We start from the raw sequence: 26,015 nt of genomic DNA, 5'->3' as shown, positions 1-26,015 counted from the left end.
GTTCTGATGCCTCCCACAGACACTTGCTTTCCTTATTCTAACTATTTTTTTTTTTTTTTTTTCATTTAGGGCTCAACCAAATCCTCCAAGAGCATGGAGTCTCGACACAGGCCATCCAGGTGAGAGATATCATTGTCTTCATCAGAAATCAGTGTAGTCAATATCTCACGTGTTGCTATGTGTGCTGCTTTAGTGAAATCTCAAGGGATCTTCATAGCATTCCTAAATCCAGCTCTGTTTGACATCTGATTCTGCTTGGACCGGTGTCACATTCTTTATAGCATTTTATGAGTGCAAAGGATCAACAAGTTTTAAAACATCTACACATTCTCAGGGGATAAGTTATAAAGTCCTAAAAGAAAGGGCTCCTCTCCCACATATATAAGATTATTAATGGTACATTTATCTTGAGTGATCGCTTGCTATAGATACTGGTAGCAAAGGAGACACTTCCCACCCATGGAAATAAACATATCCCTGTTATCATAGTTACACGCATTCATTTCTATCAGAAACATTTAACAGAATTGGCTATCTTATGAACAAAAACACTCTAGAAAGCATTCTAGGATGCAAACCAAAAGATAAGATTATTCCAAACAAATGAAAGATCAGTCTCCAATTATATAACACTTGAGTTGATCTCGGATCCATTCCGATGGTCTTATGTCTCTCAGCTGTTGGGTGTGTTCATGCCAGGCTGTGAGACGATGCTTTGTGAATACTTCAGTTCCCATTTCAGCTACCAGGGGGAATTTTTGACTCTTTATTTAAATGGGCTGCTATTTTGTTGGTCTCTTGTTTTGGGAAACTGTCCATTTGGGCACAACCTTAACACTAGAACGGCCACAACGGTCATTTTGACCGTTTTGAATTTTATATCTACAATAACTTTGTTGAAAAAAATAATAAAATCCTGTTGGTACCTGACTTTTCCTAAAATTGTCTGTATTTTCATTTAAAATGCTTTTCATATAAATTAAGTTACGTAAACGTAAGGCAAAAAAAAAAAAAATGAACATATTTACCTATTTCGGCCATAGACGGTCATATTGACCGCACTGAATTTCGCGATATTTTTTTGTTAAATATTCCTCGGTTGATCGTGTTCTCTCTCAACTGTCAACAGAAAGGTCCGTCCGGTCACCTCTGTAGCGGTGTTTGCTATATAATAATTTCTACATTAGTTGTTGATCAGAAATAAGCAAATAAAACCAGACTACAGTTATCTATAATACTTACGTTATCTATAGGCTATATATCATTAGAGAGTGATTCAGAGTCAGAGTCCGGCTGCTATCATCAGACACGGCGGATCCAGATGATCCATTCATGTCGGATGATCCTGGTGAGCGCTGCTGCCCTGTCCTGCGCTGTTGCTGCATGGGCGGTTCACTAGTTCTGCTAGTCCTATTATTATTATTAGCCTATTGACCGTTTCGCATATCGTCACTAACATTTTCGTCATAGTTTTTGTCATTCAAACCTAGTTTTTATTTAGTTATCGTCTCGTTTTCGTCTTTGAAAAAATGCGGTTGACGAAAATAAAATTATGAAAATTATTCGTCAATGAAATAAACACTGTTTTGAATCTAACGGTCAAAATGACCGTTCGTGGCCGTTCTAGTAGTTTTGGAATTCTGGCACTTCTAGTGTTAAAACGAACCATTTTTTTTCTGTTAAAAACAGCATTCCTGTTTTGTTTTATTTTTTATGGCAAGGTATTTTTCAATGATATGGAGTTGTTTGGTACTGTAGTTTAACTTATTCTGGAGAATGAATTGCACCCACTGATAGCACTGTTTTATTCGCATGCACTATCTGTGTTGTTTTAGCTGCCATTTAACAGTTAACGGTACAAACATGCCCATGGAATACATGAAAAGCGTTTGAGATCCAGGCACATGAATCAGCTGCATCATTTGATCATCACTTGATAACTTATTCAATTCTCAGTTGAAAATGTGAAAAACTTTTGTTAAAACAAATAGTTAACCATAGACAACAGTGACTTCTTTTTTTAAAGCACTGTTTCACTGGTTAAGATGGATGGATATGTTTGTTTAAAAGTGAATGAATGCGCAAACCTTGGGCTTTCAAAAGGATTGTGAACGGGGGAATCCTTAAAATTAAAGGATTGTTCAGACATTGTTACGCCTTGTATTTTCCACACACTGAGTTCATCCAGAGAGATCTCTTGAGAGCTGTGCAATGTTGCGTGTGTTTTGTCAGACAGTGTGGTGCAAGTACATTGTGGTGCAATGTTTACATGTCTTGTACCATTCACAATCATGTGTTATTTACAATTTTTTCTCTGAAATGCTCTGAACGCGAATGGCTTTTCGATTAAAATCAGCCGTGGAGAGATTTACATGATTTACTGTAGCTGCAATGCCCAGAAAACATGACGAAATCCAGATTTTCCAATGCATGGCTTGATTCCTAAACAAGGGCAAAAATGGGCCTCACCAACAGGTATCTTTCCAAAAGCTACACAGCCTGAGTTCAAACACTGACTGTAATTTACTAAAGGTGAGCTGCCTTACTGTCTGCTTCCTACATCACTAAAGCACACAGGAAGCAAACTCATGGTTGATTTCAATAGAGCTTTGTTAGCATTTTGTAAAATGAATTGTGAAAAACTTACTATAAAAATTTAAATTAACATACACAAACCCCATTTTTTTCGATGTCTTGCAAAAGTATTCAAACCCCTTGAGTTTTTTTTTCTCCACATTTTATTTTGCTGCTTTATATAACTGCTTTAATTTTTTTCCTCCTTCAAATTAATCTACAGTCTACACTAATCTACACATACACCATGATGACACTGCAGCAAAAAAACAGATAACGTAGCAAATTTATATATATCATTTGGAGTTAACCTGTGGTAAATTCAATTGAATTGGTATGATTTGGAAAGACACACACCTCTCAATCAATGAGAAGGGCCTTGGTAAAAAGGTACAAAAGCGGTCACTGGGGCTGTACCTCGTCAAAAGGTACACTTTTGTACCCAAAGGCTGCATATTGGTACCTTAGTGGTACATATTAGCACCTAAATTGTACATATTAGCACCTACAATGTACATATTACCACCTAAAATGGACATATTAGCTCCTGAAATGGACATATTAGCACCCAAAATGTACATATTAGCACCTAAAATGTACATATTAACAACTAAAATGTACTTATTAGCTCATGAAATGTACATTTTAGCACCTGAAATGGACAAAAGGTTACCTTTTGAAAAGGTACAGCCCCAGTGACAGCTTTTGTACCTTTTTTTCTGAGAGTGTAGAGTGGTAATCAAGCTGATGGTCACTCTGGTTGAGCTCCGTGGTCATAAATGGTGATGAGAGATACTAGAATAAGGAACACACATCACTGCAGCACTCCAGCGATCTGGGCTTTATGGCAGAATGGCCAGACTCAAACCTCTCCTCAGTGGACAACATAAAAACCCTCTTGGAATTTGCAAAACCATTCCTAAAGGACTCTTTCAGACTGTGAAAAACAAGCTTATCTGGTCTGATGAACCTCATTAGTAAGTTTCGTGTCTGGAGAAAACCAGGCACTGTTCATCACCTGCACAACACCATCCCAACAGTAAAGTCAAGTGGTGACGGTAGCATCAGCTTTTTCTTTTTCTTTTTTTCATTGGCAGGAACTGGGGAACTTGCTCAACACAGCAAAATATAGAGATATCCTTAATGAAAACCTGGTCCAGAGCGTTCAGAACCTCGGACAATGACCAAAAGCACATAGCTAAGACAATGCAAGACTCTGTGAATGTCCTTGAGTGGCCAACCCAGAGCCTGGACTTGAACCCAATCAAACATCTATGTGACTGTCCACCTAACAGAGCTTGAGAGGATCTGAGGTGAAAATCCCCAAATGCAGATGTGCAAAGCTTGTCATGTCCCAAAAAAACTTCAGTCTGTAAAGGTGCTTTAAATAAGTACTGAGTTACGGGTTTAAATACTTACTGTATGCAATGTACAGTACTTAATTCAGTATTTGGACAGATTTGTTTTTTGATTTGTCAGTATGGTGTATGGAGTGCAGATTGATGTGAAAAATCAAACAATTAATCTAAATTACACTCTCAGAAAAAAAGGTACAAAAGCTGTCACTGGGGCTGTACCTTTTCAAAAGGTACACTTTTGTACCCAAAGGCTGCATATTGGTACCTTAGTGGTACATATTAGTACCTAAATGTACATATTAGCACCTAAAATGTACATATTAGGACCTAAAATGGACATATTAGCTCCTGAAATGGACATATTAGTACTGGAAATGTACTGTACATATTAGTACCTAAAATGTACATATTAGTACCTAAGTGTACATATTAGCACCTAAAATGTACATATTAGCACCTAAAATGTACATATTAGCTCCTGAAATGGACATATTAGCTCCTGAAATGTACTTAGCACCTAAAATGTACATATCACTTAAAATGTACATATTAGCACCTAAAATGTACATATTAGCTCCTGAACTGGACATATTATCACCTAAAATGTACTTAGCACCTAAAATGTACATATTATCACTTAAAATGTACATATTAGCACCTAAAACGGACAAAAGTTTACCTTTTGAAAAGGTACAGCCCCAGTGACAGCTTTTGTACCTTTTTTTCTGAGAGTGTATAGTTTAACAGTTAAGACAAGCACATAGCAAAATGGGAAAAAATAAGGGGTTTGAAAACTTTTGTAAGCCACTGTACTGCATATACCAGAATGCATTTAGACATGCTCAATGTATGAAAAAATATTGCATTCAATTGTGTGTGTTTTATAGTCACAATGCACTCTGGGATTCTCCAACTCTCTAAAACAGTTTTCAGTTTGGGAGCACACCAAAATGCTCCCTTCTTAGGAAGCTTACTAGGTTTTGGAACGGAGCACTGGATTTAAAGATGGCCGTCTTCCTGCTGTACTTCTCTCTGATTGCCTTGAAATCCAGACCTGAGGAGAAAGTGAGGTCAGAGATGGGGGCTGATTGTGGTTACATCCTTGGCAGACCTACGCCTCACCAGTGATCAAATTGTTTTCTTTGGTCTGCCCTGCTGCACACACGGAATGCAGGATATTTTCATATCTCGTTTGTTTATCTCTGCGATCAATCTTTCCCCACTATATTTTATTCGAACCATACTGAACATCAGATATGTGTTTAATAGACTGTTCAGCGCTGACATGTTTGAGGTGAGGCATTCTTCTGAAAAAAAAACAAAAAAACATGGTGATTTCATGATGTCATGTACTGTGAGACACAAGACTGTGCTTGAGTGAATGTTGTGAATTTCACACCGAAAAAAAGCATTATTACTAATAGTGTTGTCACGGTACCAAAATTTCAGTATTCGGTACCAATACCAGTAAAAATTCACGGTTCTCGGTACCAATTTCGGTACCAAAGCTTAGTTTAAATTTACATATATTTAAGTGTTTATCACGGTTACAAGTATGGAAACTGTACATTTGCATTATAAACACTTTAGAAAAAAATTTGATAAATTGACCTAAAATAAACAATAGTATGCACTAACACATTTTTATAGTTGTTTGTAAAGTTCTAATCCGTTAACATTTATTTAATGCACAATGAATGAAGTGAACAAACATGAACAATCAAGTGTTTCTATTAAATAACATTTACAAACATTAATTAATGTTGTAAAAATATATTGTTCACTCAATGTGTTGATGTGAAGTAGCTAATGTTGATAAATGGTATCTTATTGTAGCATTACCAAACTATAGGCTACAGGAGAAAAAACATGTTTTATTTGATTTGACTGTACTTTTATTTAATCTAAAACTGCATTCATATTTAATTTTGAAAAGGCTTTTTAAAACTGCTGAGTTATTAAGGCAAGAATACGCCTAGATCTGGCACTGACATTAAATGACATAAATAGGGATGCGTCGATACTAATACCAACGCGGGCTCCAATACCAGTACCACCTGGCTCTCTAGCCCACCTTTAGGCTTTTACAAATGTGGCAACTGTGCGCAATGCTCCAATTCGACCAACACCAAAGATTTTTCACATCCACGTACTGGTAAGAAATATTTTATTTCTTCATTTATTAATTGTAACAGCACTCACGTAATATACATGCTAAAGTGTCCCTGCGCCGGACTGGTGTACATTGGTCAAACAAAACGTCAATTGAAACTAAGAATAGCTGAGCACAAAACAGCAATTCGCACTCAGAACTTAACTTATGCCATGGCAAGGCATTATAAGCAGGCCAATCATGGTTCCCCTGCATCTTTGAAGTTTTGGGGAATTGAGAAAATTTCACCCCCATGCAGAGGTGGTGATATTATTAATAAACTTCTATGCAGGGAAGCGTTCTGGATACATACGCTCAACACTCTTGAACCTTTTGGTTTAAATGAAGAATTAAACTTATCTTGCTTTTTGTAATTTCTGTGAACAAAAAATGTTTGTGCATGGTTTTGTGAGTTGTAGATGTTCCCTTGATACTATGTGGATTCCATACATGTTTCTTATTTTTACTTTTCATACATGTTGTTTTTTTTTTTTTTTTTTTTTTGATGATTTTTTAATGATTGTCTGAGTGTGGCACCTTGGCTTGGATGAGTGCGCCCTGGGCGAGTCACGCCCCCTTTACGTATAATCACACCTGTTGATGATCCTTATTAAGGGCTTCATTACTCATTTTCTCCAAGGACTCTGATGAAGATGTAGTTGTACATCGAAACGTTAGTCAATTGTTGCACCTTTAATAAATTTGCTCTTAGAAGATCTGTGCACCGGTGTTTCTCCCGTTCTGCCAGTACTCTGGTGTTGGTTGGATACTACTGTGCTCATGTATTAGTAAAACTACCCCGAAACCACTTTAGAGGCCGTTCACATATCGCGCGTGTTTTTTTTTATTATATTTTTGTGCGTGCTTATTCTTTCCAAAGCGCTTGCTCTCACGCGGCGTCTGTCGTTGCTATGCAACGAGTTTTTATTATGAGCGCGCTTGCCTCGCGCCTATATTTGAAATTGCGAATTTGCATGTAATCGGCCTCTTATCTCTTATACCTCTTATATAAAATATTTCCATATGTGGCTCTTTCCTCCTTTCGTGTCAACAAGTGGATTCAGAGAGAGAGAGACATCAGCGTTATGAAGAGGACGCAACTGTGCACCTTTCAGACAGCGCGTCTAGAATTGGATTAACCTGGTATTCGGTACCTAGAAAAGCTGGTACCGTAACATTTTTTTTTTTTTAGTACCGACTTGGTACCGAAGTACCGAGTTTTTTGACAACACTAATTACTAATGTTCTCTTACCGTTATCTGGTCTTCTAATTTTTGCAGGAGTTTGAGTTTGATCCAGGCCATGGAGGAAAACTATGAGGTGGACCTGGTCTACATTACAGAACGCATCATTTCTGTGACCTTCCCCAGTAATGTAGAAGAACCGAGCTACAGCGCTAACATAAAGGAGGTGGCCACCATGCTACGCTCTAAACATGGTGATAACTACTTGGTGAGACCTCAAAACTAAGCTTTAAGGGTTACATTTTATTTAGATTAGTCCACTTTAGACATTCTACTAACTATTGGTAACTTTGCAACTTTTGAGTAATAGTAGACAGTTCGGGTTAAAAGAATAAGTTTACATATAGTTACAAATTTACTTCTAATCAAGAACGTCTGTTGGGGATCATCAAAATAAAATATCAGTAGTTATTAAGCAGTCTACTAATACTCCAATGAGAGTTAGTTGACAAGTTATAGTTACTAGAATGTGTAAAGTGGACTATCGAAATAGTGTTACTGCTTTGAGTACTAATTTGAGTTTTTTTAGTAATTGCAATACAATCACAGATGTAGAAAAAATCCCATTAAAATAATTTACAAATTGTATTTATGTTAATTTAATAAGTTTTTTATTAAAAAAAATGTATTTTACAGCTCTTTAACCTCAGTGAAAAGCGATATGATATCTCCAAGCTGAATCCCAAAGTAAGTTGAGTTTACTGTTTTATGTTATCTAATTGTAGAGATGTTGGTTTCTTTTGGTCTTACTTATGCTCGTGTGTGTTTGTTTGGGTGAGGTTCTGGATTTTGGCTGGCCGGACCATCACGCTCCAGCTCTGGATAAGATCTGCAGCATCTGCAAAGCTATGGACACTTGGATGAATGCTGACAGTCACAATGTAGTGGTCTTACACAATAAGGTACTGTTTTGGTTGTTGTTCTCAGCATGTGATAAGACAAAGTAAAAGTGAGCTGGATTTGAGAGCATTATAAATGCACTAATGATTTGAAAGCTCTTCTAAAGATATATGCAACAGGCAATGCCCATAATGCACTGCAAAGAAATCTATTCCAGGTGTTTATCAAAGCCACTTTCATTGTCAATGCAAGATCTTGATCAGAAATTGTGGGATCGTTCACTTTGAAATTAATTTTTGGCATGTTTTAGCTTACCTCAAGGGCATCCAAGATGTAGGTGTCTTTGTTTCCGCAGTATTTTCAATTTTGACATTTTTAGGTCAAACCGTTCTTGTCTGTCAGTCATACTGTATAATGCAGGTCTATGGTCACCACCTCAAAGAGCATGCACAGAGAAGTCCAAATAAAACATGATTGAATGACTCATAAATGTAAGTACACATTGATGGCCTAAGACACAAAACCAGCGATTTGTTTGAGAAAACAAACAGTATTTATATCGTTTTTACCTCTTGTAACCACAGTCACAGAGGTGGTGACCATAGACCTCCATTATATGACTGACAGACAAGAACGGTTTGACCTAAAAATATCAGAATTGAAAATACTGCGGAAACAAAGACACCTACATCTTGGATGCCCTTGAGGTAAGCTGATAATTGATTTCAAAGTGAACTATCCCTTTAATGGAAATTGGATGTTATTTCCATCAAGTGGTGTATCATTTTGTATTCAAGATCTTGTATTGGGAATGCAAGAGTCAAGCACTCCATCAATTAGGATTAGAAGAACTGTTGCCAAACACATAACAGGGTTGAAACATAATAGCCTAATCGCAACATTAATGGTTCCATCATCGACTCTAAAGCATTTGTCTATTTAAATCCAAACAGCGACTTTTGTGTGTGTGTGTGTGTGTGTGTGTGTGTGTGTGTGTGTGTGTGTCTGTTATTTAATACTGATTTAAAAAGAAAAAATGATATATGTATTACAAGTTGTTACATGTTTTAATGCTTATTAAAGTATTGTTTTGTTAGCTTAGCAAAATGCTAACGTGTTACTTGTAATTGAGATCTATTGTGATTTGAGTCTCACAAGGTATCATGAGAGTTTTGATGATTTTGGAAGCGCACTAGGTTTTGAAGCTGCTGTTTGAATAATAATTTTCTCTCTGCACAGTAGGCCTATAGTTACTGTAAATAGTACCCATAGTGCTTTGTCAGTAGATGGCGTTCTCATGCTACTCCTAATAAACTGGGGTGGTGTGGGCCCAAAGGTTATGGTGGTCTGAACAGTGAGATTTATGAAGCAATTACAGAGTGAGAAAACATATCTGAATTTACTTGTAAAGTTAGTACTTCACCATTGTTTTGAAAGCCCTTGCCTGACCCAGTCTTGAGGTTCAAGCTAATCTGTTTTCTTAAACAATTCATTTGAATTTACTCTTTCATCGCCTTCTGATCTGGTTAAGTCACATTGTTGGTTACCACTTATAAACATTAGAATGATGACAATGCATTTTGAAGTTATATTGTAAAATGTTGTTTTTGAGGATAGCGGTATTGTTAAATGCCTCTCTAATGAAAGGGATTCTGTCCGTGAGTATAAATGTGAGAAACCAGCCTCGTGAGGAGTTTGTGGGTTATCTTCTAGACCACTGGTTCATCAATCCTGAAATGGTCTAGTGCTTCCAGAAAGCCATTTCACTGTATTTCCACTTAAATTTCAAATACACCCGACTCTTTCAGTGCATCTTACCCATTACCATACGTAAAACTCTTCATGAGTCCTTCAGCACTGCCAAGAGAGGTTGTGATCTGGATTTATAAAGGGCCAGAAATGCCATAAACACAAATATACTGCCTTTTTAACAGGAAAACATAAACATTGCATTGTTATGGCAACCTGTGTTGTTCTTTGTAACAGTGGAAAGACGAGGCAATGGCTCGATGGTGGAAATGTTCACTCAGAAAGAGCATAACTGTGTTCAAAATGACTCAAACCATAGATGAAATATGTTGTATTTCTGTCATGTACTTTGCTGTCATGTTTTTTTGCAGCTGTGATGTACATTTTCACCGTTATTTTGGTCATTACCATTAATATACACTCTAAAAATGCTAGGTTGTTTTAACCCAACTTTGGGTCAAATATGGACATATCCAAACATTGGGTTGAAAATGTAAATAATAAACGTAACCCAATTGCTGGGTTTGTCCATATTTGACCCAAAGTTGGGTTAAAACAACCCAGCAATTTTTAGAGTGTAGTATTTTTGTATTTATTAATGTTTTGAATACATTTTATATTTTCCATTTTCATTTTAGTAAGTGTGTGTGTGTGTGTTTTCTTGCACTCAAAAAAATGCTGGGTTGTTTTAACCCAATTTTGGGTCAAATATTGACAAACCCAGCCATTGGGTTACATTTTAAAAATAACATTTTTAACCCAATGTTTGAGTTTGTACTTATTTGACCCAAAATTGGGTTAAAACAACCCAGCATTTTTTAGACTGTGACAGTATTTCCATGTTAGAATTTCACTTATGTGACATACATAGTGTGCAACAAACTATTATGACTTCCATCTGAAAAAGAAACAAAAAAGAAAACATGTTAAATATTCTAAATATTTAGACGTATATGGTGAAGACATGAAATAATGTACTGCATTGTTTGATAATCCCATCCGCTTCTCTTCATGCAGGGAAACCGAGGTCGAACAGGGGTGGTTGTGGCTGCGTACATGCATTACAGCAACATATCGGCGAGGTAAGACATGCAGACTGCGTACTGTCTGTGTTTATTGAGTTAAAGATGCTCCTCTGAACACTTATTATGGAAAGACCTTAATCCCACATCACAAGACTGGCCACACGTTAGGTAACACATGAGCGGGGAGGGGCGGCTGCCAAAACGCATCACTTTACAAAGGAGGATTTGTCTCAAGACTCAAATTAAGTGCTGATCAAATTCATCTCTAATGCAAAAAGTGCTATTTTTATGAACAGAAAACTTCCAGTAAATTCAAGAAGCAATTTAGATACTTTCACCGGAAAACTAGACAAAGATCCTCATTAAGAATATGCCGTCTTTTTTTGCAATGTTTCGGAGAAATTTCCCCAAACGTGTTTCCTGTTTCTCTGCAGTGCGGACCAGGCTCTGGACAGGTTTGCCATGAAGAGGTTTTATGAAGATAAAGTGCTTCCTGTGGGTCAGCCTTCCCAGAGAAGGTCAGTTGTGCATTGTTTTCCCCATCTGACCTCTTATCTTTGTTCTTTATGAGTTTGACCCTCATTGTGAGCATTCAGCCATTGTTCAAATTTATGAGCTTCACCTCTAGATAACGGTACCCCAATCATGCTTGTGTAGTTTATTTAGGATAAGTTGGGTTATGTGTTGTTCATCTAACCATACACTATGGCAGTGTGTGTTCTTAAAATGAGAAAAAAAAAGTTAGGTAATCTCTTTCTGGGCACCTCATGTCTGATCTTGCCTCATTACAGACACTATAATTCTGTATGCAAATCACATATCTCACTACAACCAGGTCTCAGATCAGATGTCCTCAAGCTATTGCTGCAGTTGCAATCCAATTCAATGTGATTGCTAATACTGAAAATATAATAAAAGTTTGAGTCAGCAAGATTTAAAGATATTAAAGAAATTCATACTTTTGCAAGGGCGCACTTTGATTGAAAGTGACTGTAAATACATTTATAATGTTGCAAAAGTTGTTAAAATGCTGTGTTTAAAGGAGTAGTTCACTTTAAAAAAAAAAAAAAAAACTTTTGCTGATAACTTACTCACCCCCATGTCATCCAAGATGTCCATGTCTTTCTTTCTTCAGTCGAAAAGAAACTAAGGGTTTAATTCTGGAATGAAATGAAATGAAAACATTCCAGGATTTTTCTCCATATAATGGACTTCAATGGGAACCAAACGGCTCAAGGTCCAAAAGACAGTTTCAGTGCAAACTGCAAACTGTTCAAAGGGCTTTAAACGATTCCAGACGACGAATAAGGGTCTTATCAAGCGAAACGATCGCTTATTTAAAAAAAAAAGTAACAAAGTTTGAGTTTTATAAGCTCAAATGGTCGCCTTGCTCTGTTCTGTGATGAGCACTCAAATGTGAAAAATGTTGAATGATGAAAACCTATTCTAATAGACCCCTAAAACAAAATCAAGACTTTGAACTAGGTCCCATTTAAATAAGTGAAATGAGGAGTATGATCACGTGACGTTCTTTGAACAGATGTTATCTGGAATGGTCATGTCAGCTCCAGTGCTTTCCAGTTCAGCCTTTCACTCAGATTGCAATGGTGATTATATCATTTGCATTATATTATAGAAAATAATGTTTTTCCACTAGTTTCAATGATGTTTGGATCCCGATGTACAGTTACGCTGATAAACGTGTACACTGGAGCACATGCCTGTACACACACCCATTTATGCCTCATAAGGGAACACTTGGCCACGGATGTGCTGCTTTTACAGAATCAAGCATGCCATCTGTATATGGAAGCACTGGCACTTCAGGCTTCATTAAAACTAGATTTCATTGGGGCACATACTTGTGCTCCCTTCATGGAAAATGGAAAAGCAGAGTCATGGTAAGAGCTTGCTCCAGGACTAAAGAAGAAGCTTGTGATTTCTGGAATTGAGGGGCCCTGGAACAACTGAATGTTCATGGGAAACCAGGACTCGGGCGATCTGCCAGGAAGATGCAGAAACACTGGTCACTGTCCCTCTCCAGAGACACAACCTCAACGTTCAAGAAGAAAAAAATGCTTTTTCCTGTTTATAAAATCTGACATCTGTGCTAAGGGTTTGGAAACGCAGCAAAACGCAGATGAATCCGTCTTATGACCCTAAATGGTGTTGACAACACTGTTTAGATAGTATGTTATGTAATACACACTCACATGAATATGTCTTTTGCTGGAAACCCGAGACTTTCACACACTTGGCAAGATTATACAACAGGTGGATCTGTGTTTCTTAAACGGATGGTTGTCACGATAAATTCAGTAGCGATAAATTTATACCACAGCAAAAACCAACGCATTGTCATCTCAAGGCCTCATATAGTGATACTTTTGCCAAAGCATAGACATCCAACGCACATGGCACCCTTTAGCGTCAATATAACAGGCTTTGGTTATTGGCAGGTTTAGGTCTGTGGTAGGGTTAGGCTTAGACCACTAGGAGGCGCCTTCTGGCCCATATATATCTGCGTCTCATATTGACGCTAAAGGGTGCCATGTGCGTTGGATGTCTACGCTTTGGCAAAAGCGTCAGTATATGACGCCTTGGGATGAGAACGGGCTGCAAAAACTTACATGAAGTCCAATAGGTCCTTTATTTCAAAATATACAAAATATTTAGTTAATATTAATTATTCTTATTTTTCTAGACATTTCTTTTTTTAAAACATATAGTGTATATGGTAACTGAAATACCGTTTCATTTGTTAACATTTAACTAATGGTAATTTTACTTTAAAATAAAATGTAAAAAATGCATCAGGATATGTAGAAATTAACGTTAACCTAGATTAATAAATGTTGTAAAGGTATTGTTAGGTCATGCATTAATGCTAATGCCTTGATCGACTAACTTCAGTATTACTATATATATGAAGAGTTCAGATGCAAAAGCCTCTAAGTGCCATTTGAAATTTTCTTCTAGAATGATCATTTTTATCAAGCTTATATATTTAAGTTCAGTAATTTCACTTAAATGGCAATTTAAGTGAAATTACTGAACTTAAATATACAAGCTTGATAAAAATGATCATTCTAGAAGAAAATTTCAAATGGCACTTAGAGGCTTTTGCATCTGAACTCTTCATATATATATATACAGTGTTGGGAGTAACGCATTACAAAAGTAATACATTACAGTAACATATTACTTTTTGCTGTAACGCAGTAGTGTAAGGCATTACTAATCAATTTTCAGTAATATTTTACTCGTTACATGTTCAGTGAGGCTTGTATTACAGTTGTATTACAGTGTATTGTCTGCTTTTACTTCTTAAAGGCAACAGACTGTGTGAAAGTTTTAAAGCAGTCCTTTAGTGCCAGTTCAGAGCGGTCGCGTCTGTAACATTGTTTTTTCCTCATAAATGCGAACACGAAAACTAAAATAAAATGAATATTTTAAGTTCTATGGAGACTGGAGAGCCAACCCTTCCTCATCCGATTTGCGCAGTGTAATTAACAGAATTACAAAAAATCGATTTTAAAACATAGACTGATATTTGTCTAATGTCTGGAGTCCTTTAAGGAAGTAGCCTATATACGTTTCAATACATGTATTTTCTGAGAATTTTTATTTCAAGTTTTGACTGCAAATGTCATGTCCATAATGCTGGACTTCCCCAAATTTAAATAATTTATCCTCAAATAGTTTTGTGGTGTAGGTCTACGTATTTTATAATGTTAACTTCAAATAATACTAATAGCCTAATTTAAGGATAAGGCAGCATTGGATATGGACGGTAAGGAGAATAACGCTGGAGTTAGAAGAGGTTTGTCGCGATTCTGTAGGTTCTTGGATCTGAGTCATGTGGCGAATCGCGATTTCGGTTTCATATTGCATATCGTTACAGCCCAAAAGTTAAGTTCTACTTAGTTATTTTGGTGAAAGTAACTCAAAAGTAATACATGAGTAATGTAACGCATTACAATTCTGGGACAGTAATATTGTAAGGTAATTAATTACTTTTAAATAACAGTAACAAGTAATACCTAATGTATTACAGTTTGGAAGTAACTTGCACAACACTGTATATATATATATATATTTGACATCTCTAGTACGCACTTAGTCCTCCCCAGTTGTCTGTTGTCCACTAGTTGTAGTTTATTTCTGATAATCTTGTGTTTTGATCTAGGTACGTGCAGTACTTCAGCGGTCTGCTCTCCGGCCACATCAAGATCAACAACAAGCCCCTGTTTCTGCACCATGTGATCATGCACGGGATCCCAAACTTCGAGTCCAAAGGAGGTGAGCTGAAACGCTCTGGCTGTGGGCCATCTGTCAGTGACTCCCGGAGGTGTTGAAGGCAGGTTTCTGGGGTCCGTCTCCAGTCCTGCTGCTTTTGACACCTTCCTGTCAGACTGACAACACGCTGCTCTATTACACACGTCTCGGGTGATCCGATCACAAGAGGTCAGCGCTAAATACAGCTGTAGACGGGGTCCAGAATCTGATCAATGAAACCACAGTCGGGCGTAGTCAGACAAACATGTGACCACATCACATTTGTAGTATAATCAAATCTATCCTCCCAAACATGATATGTGTGGTGTTCTTAAAATGCTGGACCGTAAAGACTTTTAAGGTGTCCACTGATTTATATATATATACATATATATATATATATATATATATATATACTGTGTATATATATATCATTGACAAAAAGCTCCAACATCAAATTATTCGAGTTGACTGATTAATCAAATTACGATTATTTTGAAATAGGTAGTTCACCCAGTTGGCTATCATATATATATATATATATATATATATATATATATATATATATGAATGAATGAGGCATTTATATAGCGCTTTTCATATGTACTGTACACCCAAAGCGCTTTACAATCATGTCAGGGTCTCTCCTCACCCACCACCAGTGTATGTATATATATATATATATATATATATATTATATATATATATACTCTAAAAGGCTGGGTTGTTTTAACCCATCTTTGGGTAAAATATGGACAAACTCAGCCATTGGGTTAAATGTTTAAATTACATTTTTAACCCAACATCTGTGTTTGTCCATATTTTACCAAATATATATATATATATATATATATATATATATATAACCTCTTGTGATATATATATATATATATATATATATATATATATATATATATATATATATATATATGTGTGTGTGTGTGTGTGTGTGTAATTTACATTTTATTTAGAAAATAAAACAAATGTATTATTTAAAAAAATTATATTTTATATTTATTTAATTTTTATAATGCTTCATCGTTGTGAAATTCATATTATAAATTATTTTTTTTAAAGTAAACAAGTTTTATTAGGAGTTTTAGTTATATATTTTTAAATTGTTCACCACCTGTCAAACTTTGAGAAAAATTGCTTGTAAAAAATAGCCAAATAAAAATATTTAGAAAACTATCACAAGTCATTTGATCCTTCTCAAGATCGCAAGTAGTTTCAGGAGACACATTGGAGACCGAGTAAATACCCTAAAATATTCTATAAACATCATAAAATCTTGCCTCTGCTTGTGATGGGATCATCTGGGACGCATGTTAATATAATTAGAATAAACAGGGCCTGAGAGAGTTAGAGAGAGCATTTCTTTTCCACGACGAAGACCTTTTAGATATTCCACTTTTAGAGCTCTGCTAACATTTTGTTTTTGTTCTCTCTCATGGTTTCTCAGGTTGCCGCCCTTTCCTCAAGATCTACCAGGCCATGCAGCCCGTCTACACATCTGGGATCTAGTAAGAAACACCCCATGTTTTCCTACACGGTATTGCTCATGCTTCCCTGGCATGTAGCCCAGCGTTCAGGGCGTCCAATCACAGGCGGATCTCGGTCTTTGGGGGTTGGGGGCTTCTGAATCACACACACACTCTCACACACTCTGAGTAGCCCGCATGTGCTTTTCCCATACATCACTGAACTCGGCCCCTGTAGCTTCCTCCATGCTCAGACTACAGCTTTGTTGTTACCAGTAGAGATGACCCTTTCAGTTCAATACAAATAGAAATATGTCAAGCATTACTAACTCGTATGTTTAGGCTCATGTTTGTGTTTTTAATGTGAGGTTGTTTGAGGTTAACGGGTGTGTGTCCGACTGGTATTTGCAGTAACGTCCAAGGAGACAGTCAGACCAGCATCTGCATCACCATCGAACCCGGCCTGCTCCTGAAAGGAGACATTCTGGTAAGAATGAATCTCACAAAACCTGTCAGAAACATGCCTTGGTCACATGTCAAGCCTAATTCAAAAGAATCCTCATTTTTATATAAAGAAAATGAAGCTTATTTTCGAACCATAAAGTTCTGACATTATTTCCATGACTGTTAAGATATATTAAATTATATATTCACATTTTATTTTGTTTTTTGTTTTTTATTTTATTTGTTATTTTTTTTATTTTACACAATGGTATTTTTTTGCTGTACTTCCTTAATATATATATATTTTTTAAATGATAATAATCAGCATGTTGCACATAAACCGACAAAACAAGATCAAACCATATAAAAATAATCATAGCAACACTGTAAAAAATATTGTTGGTTTAACTTAAAAAATGAAGTAACCTGGTTGCCTTAATTTTAAGTTCATTGAACTGGAAAAAATTAGTTAATACAATGAAGAAGATTGATTTAAGCATCAGAAACTCAAAATATTATGTTATCTGAAGTACATAAATTATTTAAGTTGATTTGACAAAAGAAAAAATGTTGTGATTACAAATCATGAAAATATATTTTTACAGTTAAGAATAATGATTTATAATAATAATAATAAAAATATTACCGTGTACGTTATTTAAAAAAAAAAAACAATAAAAAAGACAATATAATACAATCTTACATTTTCACTAATAGAGTTAAAGTAAATTTCTAATTCCCAATAACTCTGTAACAGTAATGGGAGTCATCATCACTGAGAATAATGGGAATAATAATAAAAAAAAAAATCTCTAAAGTAAAACAATTAGGAAAATATTCATAATTATTGTGTGATTAATGTCACAATACCAACAAATCTTATGGACCTATAATTGTATCTATGTAAAATGTACTTTCATATTGCTTTTGACTTGTGGGGTTAAATCTGGCACAGGTTTTTCCTCCATTTATGGGCATTTCCCAGAGCCACACACGCCAATAATAAAGCAGGATGTCTAGAGGCTCATCCATCACACATTTATTCCTGACGAGAGACACTTTTCTCTGCATAGATTTTTTTTTCTTTGCATTTAACCCCAGAAAGCTTTTTTGGAAGAGAAAGCCAAAACGAGCTGAGTGCTTTATCATAATGCTGTGCTCATAGAGGAGCACTCTCTCTGAAATCAATCAGAGCTGATCTATAGAGGACATCTTTAGAGCCAAAACTGCAGCGTTGAGCTTTGGCCAAAGCAGATCATAGATCAATGTAGGTGTTAGACTAAAAAAAAAATCATAAGTGAGTTGATTACTAATGATATTATCAGCATAATTTGAGCGAAATTTAGGAAGAAATCAAAGTTGAACAATTTTGCATTGCCGACATCATTTGTTTTTACTATTCTCAGATCAATGCTTTGTTTTTAAAAGCTTCATTTTGCTGATTGTGAATGACTGAGATGCGCTTTTTCCGTGGCGGGACCCCCCATGTGTGCGACTGAGTCTCTGCTGCAGTTTGGGAAAACCGCAGAATGCTTTGCCAGCCCCCATCTTCCTCAATTTGGTCGTGTTTGTTTTCTTTCACTCTCCGAACTGAAAAGCTGTCCATTTTACGTCCATATGCCCTAAGTTAAGTAGGTTAATTATAGTTATTTTGGGCTACAGAACGAGGGATACAGTTTCCTCAGTGGCCAGTGAGGACATTTTAATGTCCTTGTCTGGGTTTTGGAGAGGCTCTGTTGTTTTACATACTTTCGCTATACTGACATCTCTGGCTCTGCTGCACCATGGGAAGGCGAGGCGACCAGCATCCAAAACCTCTCAAACAATCCGTTCCAAGCCCATGAATAGAACTTTCTGTGCAGAGTTGTGCGTGTGTTGACGCAAGATTGCATTTGAGTGATTTGCCATGCTCTTAAAGGAATGTTCTGGGTTCAATACAAGTTCAATACAACTTGTGCCATGTCGATTACCACAGAAAATAATTTCTGAACAAAGAAGCATAAATCGTGGTTGCAAGTTTAAGTGAAGCAAGTTACACTGGCAATGCAAAACCACAAAGTCGTCCACCTTGAAAAGTGGTACAAAACAATAGTGTTTATGCTTCAGACAACATGACAATAATGCCAGTCTCATATTTCTGCCTGTCAATCCAGCAAAGCGTTGATATGTTTCTATGAATTTGTTATTAAAGAGTTATAATGGCTTCATGACATCCAATGTCAAAACCAACCACCTGACAGTTTAATGTAATGTTAACCAATAAAGCTAGGTGGTTTCGTAAAGGGATACTCCACTTTTTTTGGAACTAGGCTCATTTTACCACTCCCCCAGAGTTAAACAGTTGGGTTTTACCGTTTTCGAATGTATTCAGCCGTTTTTTTTTTTAATATTTAGAAGAATATCAGTAACCAGACAGTTTCTGGTCTCATTGACTTCCATAGTAGGAAAAAAATATAACTATGGAAGTCAATGAGACCAGAAACTGTCTGGTTACTGATATTCAAATATCAGAAAATGGGCTGAATGGATTTGAAAACGGTAAAACCCAACTGTTTAACTCTGGGGGAGTGGTAAAATGAGCCTATTTCCAAAAAAAAAGTGGAGTATTCCTTTAAGTTTGATAATTGATCTGCTATGTCATGTTTATGACAGGTTGTGTTGTCTTAGTAATGTCAAGATGTCATAACAAAGACATCGCAAACAATGTCATATTTGCAGTACAAATGTCATAATTGAGCGAATGACACTTAATGACAGTTGTCACAAACATACATAAAACTTCCTTCATATCCATAACATATGTCATGTCATGATTATAAAGGTGTCTTGTTAGTCTTATGCACATGCTTTCAAGTTAACCAATATAATTTTAGTAAATATTTAGCTTGATAACTGACTTATTTGTTTATTTTATTACTTTCTTTCTTACTTGGAGAAGTCAAAATAACGTTTAGTGGAAGTTCAGATTACTCCCCTAACGCAGATTTGTTGTACTGTTTTTCAGTCTCTGTGTGTTTGACCTGTTGTGTGTGTGTTTTGTTATGTCCTCCACAGCTCAAGTGCTATCACAAACGCTTCCGCAGCCCATCCCGGGATGTCATATTCAGAGTGCAGTTTCACACGTGTGCTGTTCATGACGTGGGCATCGTCTTTGGCAAAGATGAGCTTGATGAAACATTTAAAGGTATGCTGGATTTGCTTTTATTTGGTCTTGCATAGTCAGACTTTTGACTATGCCGTGCCATCTGAGACTAGACTTGGTTGGTTTCATGGTTAGATTTTTTTATTTTGTATTGAGGAGGATACGTGTAACGCCCACAATTCAATTTACAGACAATACAATGCAAATGCAAAAATTATTTTTTTTTGAAAAATTCATTTTTCTTGTTTTTCCAGTTACATAATCAATGGGTAGTTGCTTTTTTCTCCATTTTTTTTTTCAATTTTACTTCTGCTAAATTGTGACTTCAGAAACAAACATTTGAATGAATGAAATCTAACAGATTTTTTTCATTTCCGTCTTGTAATTTGCGCCGTGGGCGGTACCAATAGCACGGGGGCGTGGCCGTGGACTAACTTTACTATCATTTCATTGATGCAACTATTTTATTTACACTGTATGCATGTTGAGGAGAAGTTTAAAAGACGGAACACATAGACATATACACTAGACGTCACCTTGGCTACGGCAGTTCATTTGAACGAAGCATCAATAGAGCCGCCATCTTGAAACAGGGGAGCCCCTCTACTTTAATGCATCAGCGTCAATGTAGACACAGGTCTAACGGAAATAAAATCACTATAAATCATCATGAATGCGATTTTTCTCGTTTTTTTGTTTTGTTCCAATGGTCAGACATGTATTTATCATTGATTCCAGAAAAAAAAAGGAATTGAAAAAAAAAAAAAACATGCTTCCTAGTTCAGATTTCATCCGTGAACATCATACGCTGCACAAAAGTCCACCACCATCAATGAATTCGAAGTAAAAGCAGAGATAGCAGCTTTACCTAGCTACTTCCTATGACAAGACCCCTGTTCCAAGATGGCGGCGGTTTTGACGCATGCTTAGAACCCCAAGTGGACGTCTAGTGTCTATGGACGGAACACAGAACGACATTTTTCACCCAAAGTGACCATTTTTATTGATAATAACTGAACTGTTAGCCCTTGATGTAAAAAAATGCCAAATTTTGATGTAAAAAAAGTTTATTCCATTTCTTTTTTTTTCAGATGACAGATTTCCTGAATATGGAAAAGTGGAATTTGTATTTTCTTTCGGTCCAGAAAAAATCCAAGGTAAGAATTAGATTTATTGTCGTTCATTTTCAGCTAATACAAAATCACATAAATACTGTAAATAGCGCATATACGGAGCCCAGAAGCTTCTGACTGTAGATGTTCTGTCATAGGAATGGACCACCTTGAGAACGGGCCTTGTGTTTCTGTGGACTACAATACCCAAGATCCTCTGATTCGCTGGGATTCTTACGAGAACTTCAACCAGCGCTGTGAAGATTCCATGGAAGGTGAGTGAATCTCTACTCTCATTTTCAACGAATGAATGGATATGATTCGATTTTCCCCACAGTGAAGCCAGAATAGTAGTAAAGCAGTTCTATTTTTGCTTCAGACAAATTCAAATATCCCAGTTTCACATTTCACATCTATCTAATATTTTCCATCCATCCATCATTTATAATTAATATGCTATATATGTATTTATTTTATTTTTAATTATTTATTGCAACAATTTTAGTGTTATTTGCTGTCACAAAGAAGCCACTCCTCTGTTTTAGATTGCAACAGTGCCCGCCCCCTTTTTCAGTGGAATTGGTTCTAGAAATATATCTCCCATTTCCATAGGGATTCAAATAAAGTCTTTGTTAAAGCCTCGTACAACCAGCTACAAACTCGCAGCGCTTCATTAGAGTGGGCGGCATGCGTTTGCTTGTTTTGAGTCTCTGATTGGTGGAATTGTCTGTGCTGCATCATGGGTAATGTAGTTTTTCCACAGTTAAACAATTATTTTTAAAAAATAAGCTGAAATAATGCTGGCTTCAACACGAAGCAAATACTATTTATCGAAGTTGTTGCACTCTACAGTATTGCTAGCTTAGCAATATTCTTTCACTAAACTCTATTGAAATGAGTTGTGAGTCGAGTCTCCTGTGCTCGATGTTGCCAGATCAGTCTAGAGTACAAGGTTTCATGACACTTAGTCTGGTCACTCAGAGTTCACATAGAGTCCGTGTCATCTGTCAGTCCGACATCAATTCATCAGCATTCTGGCTGTATTAACGTTTGGTGACAGAGCTGTTTGTGTACACGACTGTGATAATCCGTGCGTGTGACAGAGACTGATTTAATCAGATGAAAACAAATCTCTTAAACAAATCACAAGGTCGAGTAGAGTTCACACACGCACACCGCCGTGTCACTGGAATTGTCCTCACACCCTTGTGGCCTAAGCTATGAGCCTCCTTATTTTGACTTGTGGTGTGCTTCTGCTCCTCAAACATGTGATTTGTTGTCTGATTTTGAGACATCCTCATTTGGTGGGTCAGCTCTCTGGAGAGGGAAAGTCCAAGCGAGGAATTCAACGAGGATATATATGGAATTCTGTCGAGGTTTTAGTTTAACATCAAGTTACACTTTTTTTTTTTCATCATAGACTGCTTTATTTTTTTTTTTACTTTATTCGTTATAAAATGTTGTAGTGACAAATAATAAAGTCTTCTCCAACCATGCTTGGGTTGTCAAATGGCAACTAGTCTCACATAGCTAGACTAAGGTCTTTCTGACCCTCTTTTGACAGCTACGGTACTGACACTTTGACTCTTCAAAAATTTCATAAAGAGATCGTAAAACTAATCCATATTGAGAGAGTCTGTTCAGAAAATTTTGGACTAAACCTATCACTTTATATGGTTTATAGTAGCCAACAGTGGTAAACCATATAAAGCCATCAAGGGCCCATCCACACGAAGACACGTTTCGCTGTATACGTATAATTTTTTGGACGTATCGGCGTTTCGTCCACACGGATCCGGCGTTTTGGGAGAGTGAGGGTCCCAAAGTGGATAAATCTGAAAACGACACCCTTGCGGTTTCATGTGTACAGCCAATCCGTATAATTTGTGAAACGATGATGTCATCACATTACGTGTCGGCTGCGTCACACGCCATCTTCGTCTTCTTCTTCTTGGTTCGTATACAGCGCGCAAGGTTATGCGCATGCTCAAAGTCTTCTTCTCCGTGTACAGTGTATCTCGCTGGCAGAATTACAGCGCCCCATGCTGGTCTGGCATATATACTACACCGTTTTCAGTCGGTTTCAGTGGTTTCGTGTGTACGCAGATATTTCTTGAGATGACACCATGTTTACGGATTTACTTTTTTTTTTTTTGAACAAGGATAGGGAACACACCGGCTTCCAGTAGACATGGCCAAGTCTCTTCAGAAAAGTTTGGATCCCCTAATGCAGTCAATATACCGTTGTTGAACCTGGAACAGTTATGGTCATTCAAAAATGTAATGCTTTCAGCTATATTTATATATTTATTTATATATTTTGCCATGTCATTGCGTGAATAGTTAGAAAGTAGGAGAATAAGTACATCAGCACCAGTTAATCAGACTAAAAATGGTGATTTTTCAACCAGATCTTGCCGTGGGTGTGTTTCTGTGTGATGTATCAGAAAGTACTGCGGGCGGTCTGGAGGCTGGTACAATCCCAGTATTGAATAGAGAACACACAGAGTTTGCCTGTGGGAATTTGACCACAGTCACACACACCGCACTACCCTGCGTCCCAAGCATCCATTTCCCCAAGCATCGACTTCCAGTGGCCTTTTGTGAAATATTCCAGGCGTTGGCTGAGAATTGTGCAATTCATGCAGCGAGGAGACAATCAGACCATTCCTGTCCAATCACAATGTCAAAAACAGCTAAGACTATAAATAATTTTATCTTCCAAAACACCCATGCGGTATGTTTATCTATTCGACAAGAGTGTGTTTAGATTATTGCAATCCAAAAAATACTTTTAAAACTGTCGAGACTGTATCGTTGTGTTATTTTTAATATCCCTGGGGTCATATTTTAGGAGCTCCAGTCAGTTTAGCACACATTTAAATTCTACTATGTTCTAAGCTGAAGCCATTTGAGATGACAGGCTATAAAGGCTATAAAGTCTGCCAGCCTCTTGACCAGTCCTTTCTTTAAATAGGGCAAGCAGAAATAGGCTGCCACCTTTAAGAGGGGTGTAAACTAATACAAACCACTGGTCAAGAGGCCAGATCCCAAAGCCCCTCTAACTGCCCCTGGCATCACCTGGCAGTGTTTTATGCCTCTTTATGAGACGCCACATGCTACATATACTATATATACCAATTATAGGTTTGGGGTTGGTTAGATGTTTTATGTTTTTAAAAGGAGACTCTTGGAAAGAGGATCAAGAAAGATTTATTTCCTCCAATTATTTTTTTTAATTTGAATATTTGAATATAGTGATAATTTGAATATTTATCAGTATTTGGCTATTTTTCAAATTGAATTATATATATGAAGAGTTCAGATGCAAAAGCCTCTAAGTGCCATTTGAAATTTTCCTCTAGAATGATAATTTTTATCAAGCTTGTATATTTAAGTTCAGTAATTTCACTTAAATGACAATTCATGGGTAATCTTCATCCCCAAGTGAAATTAATGAACTTAAATATACAAGCTTGATAAAAATGATCATTCTAGAAGAAAATTTCAAATGGCACTTAGAGGCTTTTGCATCTGAACTCTTCATATATATATATAAAATATATTTTCATATCATTTTATCAGGGCATCAATGTGTACTTACATTTATGAGTCATTAAATCATGTTTAATTTGGGCTTCTCTGTGCATGCTCTTTGAGGTGGTGACCATAGACCTCCATTATATGACTGATAGACAACGGTTTGACCTAAAAATATCAAAATTTAATCTACATCTTGGATGCCCTTGAGGTAAGCTAAAACATACCAAAAATTAATTCAAAGTGAACTATCCCTTTAAATTAAAATATTCAAGCCGTTAAATAAATATCTCTTCCTTAATGTATTTATTCTCTTCTGCTGTCGGTGATGCAGGGAGTCTTGTGATTGGTTGTTAAGCCAGGCTGGAATTATGTCATATTAACGCTGGGTTGTGTTGAGCAAGCGCTTAGAGAGCGCTCAGGGCTGGTATGAGAGGAGCATGAAAGTGAAACTTTGCACTTGCGAAAGAGAACGTGCACATCCAAATACTTATTTTAAATGCAAAGTTGATTTTCGTTCACTCAAAATATTTTCTTATCTGTGAGACGAACATTTGTCCGCAAAACTCTTTTTTTTTGCCCTTTTGCACGCTCAAAATGTGATCTTGCGCACGCAGAATTGTGACCGAAATCTAACCCCATAGATTTGCTGCTCAAAAAACATTTCTTATTATTATCAATGTTGAAAACATTGTGCTGCTTCATATTTCTTTTTTTATAATCTCTAACACTTTTTTTGGAAGCTTCTTTGAGGAAAAAAAAAATCAAGAAAGTTATAAAATCCTGATATAAAGTTTTGAACACACTGCCCACGTCTGCATGCTTGAGAGCCTGTCTTCAGTCATTAGGACTCCTGAATGGAAAGGGCACATTTGCAAATGAATTTAGATGCCTATCACACAGTCAAACATCTCCATTGAGCGACTGCGGCCAGAGGACCGACTCTAGAGACATGATAAGCAGCCAGACATTATGCCTTTGTGCTGGAGCTCATGCCAACAGGACTGGCTGACATTGTCAGAGGAGAGAACGACTGGTACTAATAGACCGAGAACAGAGAACTTGCGTCGCGTAAC

At 36.7% G+C, this 26,015-nt stretch overlaps 1 protein-coding gene across 15 annotated transcripts in view; it reads left to right on the top strand.

The window, feature by feature from the left end:
• The window catches only part of tns1b (tensin 1b), a 266,496-nt gene that overhangs the window by 178,842 nt on the left and 61,639 nt on the right, over positions 1–26,015 (top strand). For all 15 annotated transcript variants that reach the window (XM_089133411.1, XM_039683658.2, XM_039683656.2 and 12 more), the window contains 12 exons: positions 70–119; positions 7,365–7,536; positions 7,965–8,015; positions 8,108–8,230; positions 10,935–10,999; positions 11,377–11,460; positions 15,132–15,244; positions 16,683–16,743; positions 17,113–17,188; positions 20,200–20,329; positions 21,379–21,444; positions 21,558–21,674. In XM_089133411.1, coding sequence (XP_088989537.1) covers positions 70–119; positions 7,365–7,536; positions 7,965–8,015; positions 8,108–8,230; positions 10,935–10,999; positions 11,377–11,460; positions 15,132–15,244; positions 16,683–16,743; positions 17,113–17,188; positions 20,200–20,329; positions 21,379–21,444; positions 21,558–21,674 — 1,108 coding nt within the window. The remainder of the gene's footprint in view (positions 1–69; positions 120–7,364; positions 7,537–7,964; positions 8,016–8,107; positions 8,231–10,934; positions 11,000–11,376; positions 11,461–15,131; positions 15,245–16,682; positions 16,744–17,112; positions 17,189–20,199; positions 20,330–21,378; positions 21,445–21,557; positions 21,675–26,015) is intronic.

Source organism: Pimephales promelas, chromosome 7 (assembly GCF_988280905.1).
Source record: "Pimephales promelas chromosome 7, fPimPro1.hap1.1, whole genome shotgun sequence".
Classification (NCBI taxonomy): domain Eukaryota; kingdom Metazoa; phylum Chordata; class Actinopteri; order Cypriniformes; family Leuciscidae; genus Pimephales; species Pimephales promelas.
The sequence above is the reverse complement of the archived record's forward strand: the minus strand, read 5'-3'. Positions and strand labels throughout refer to the sequence as shown.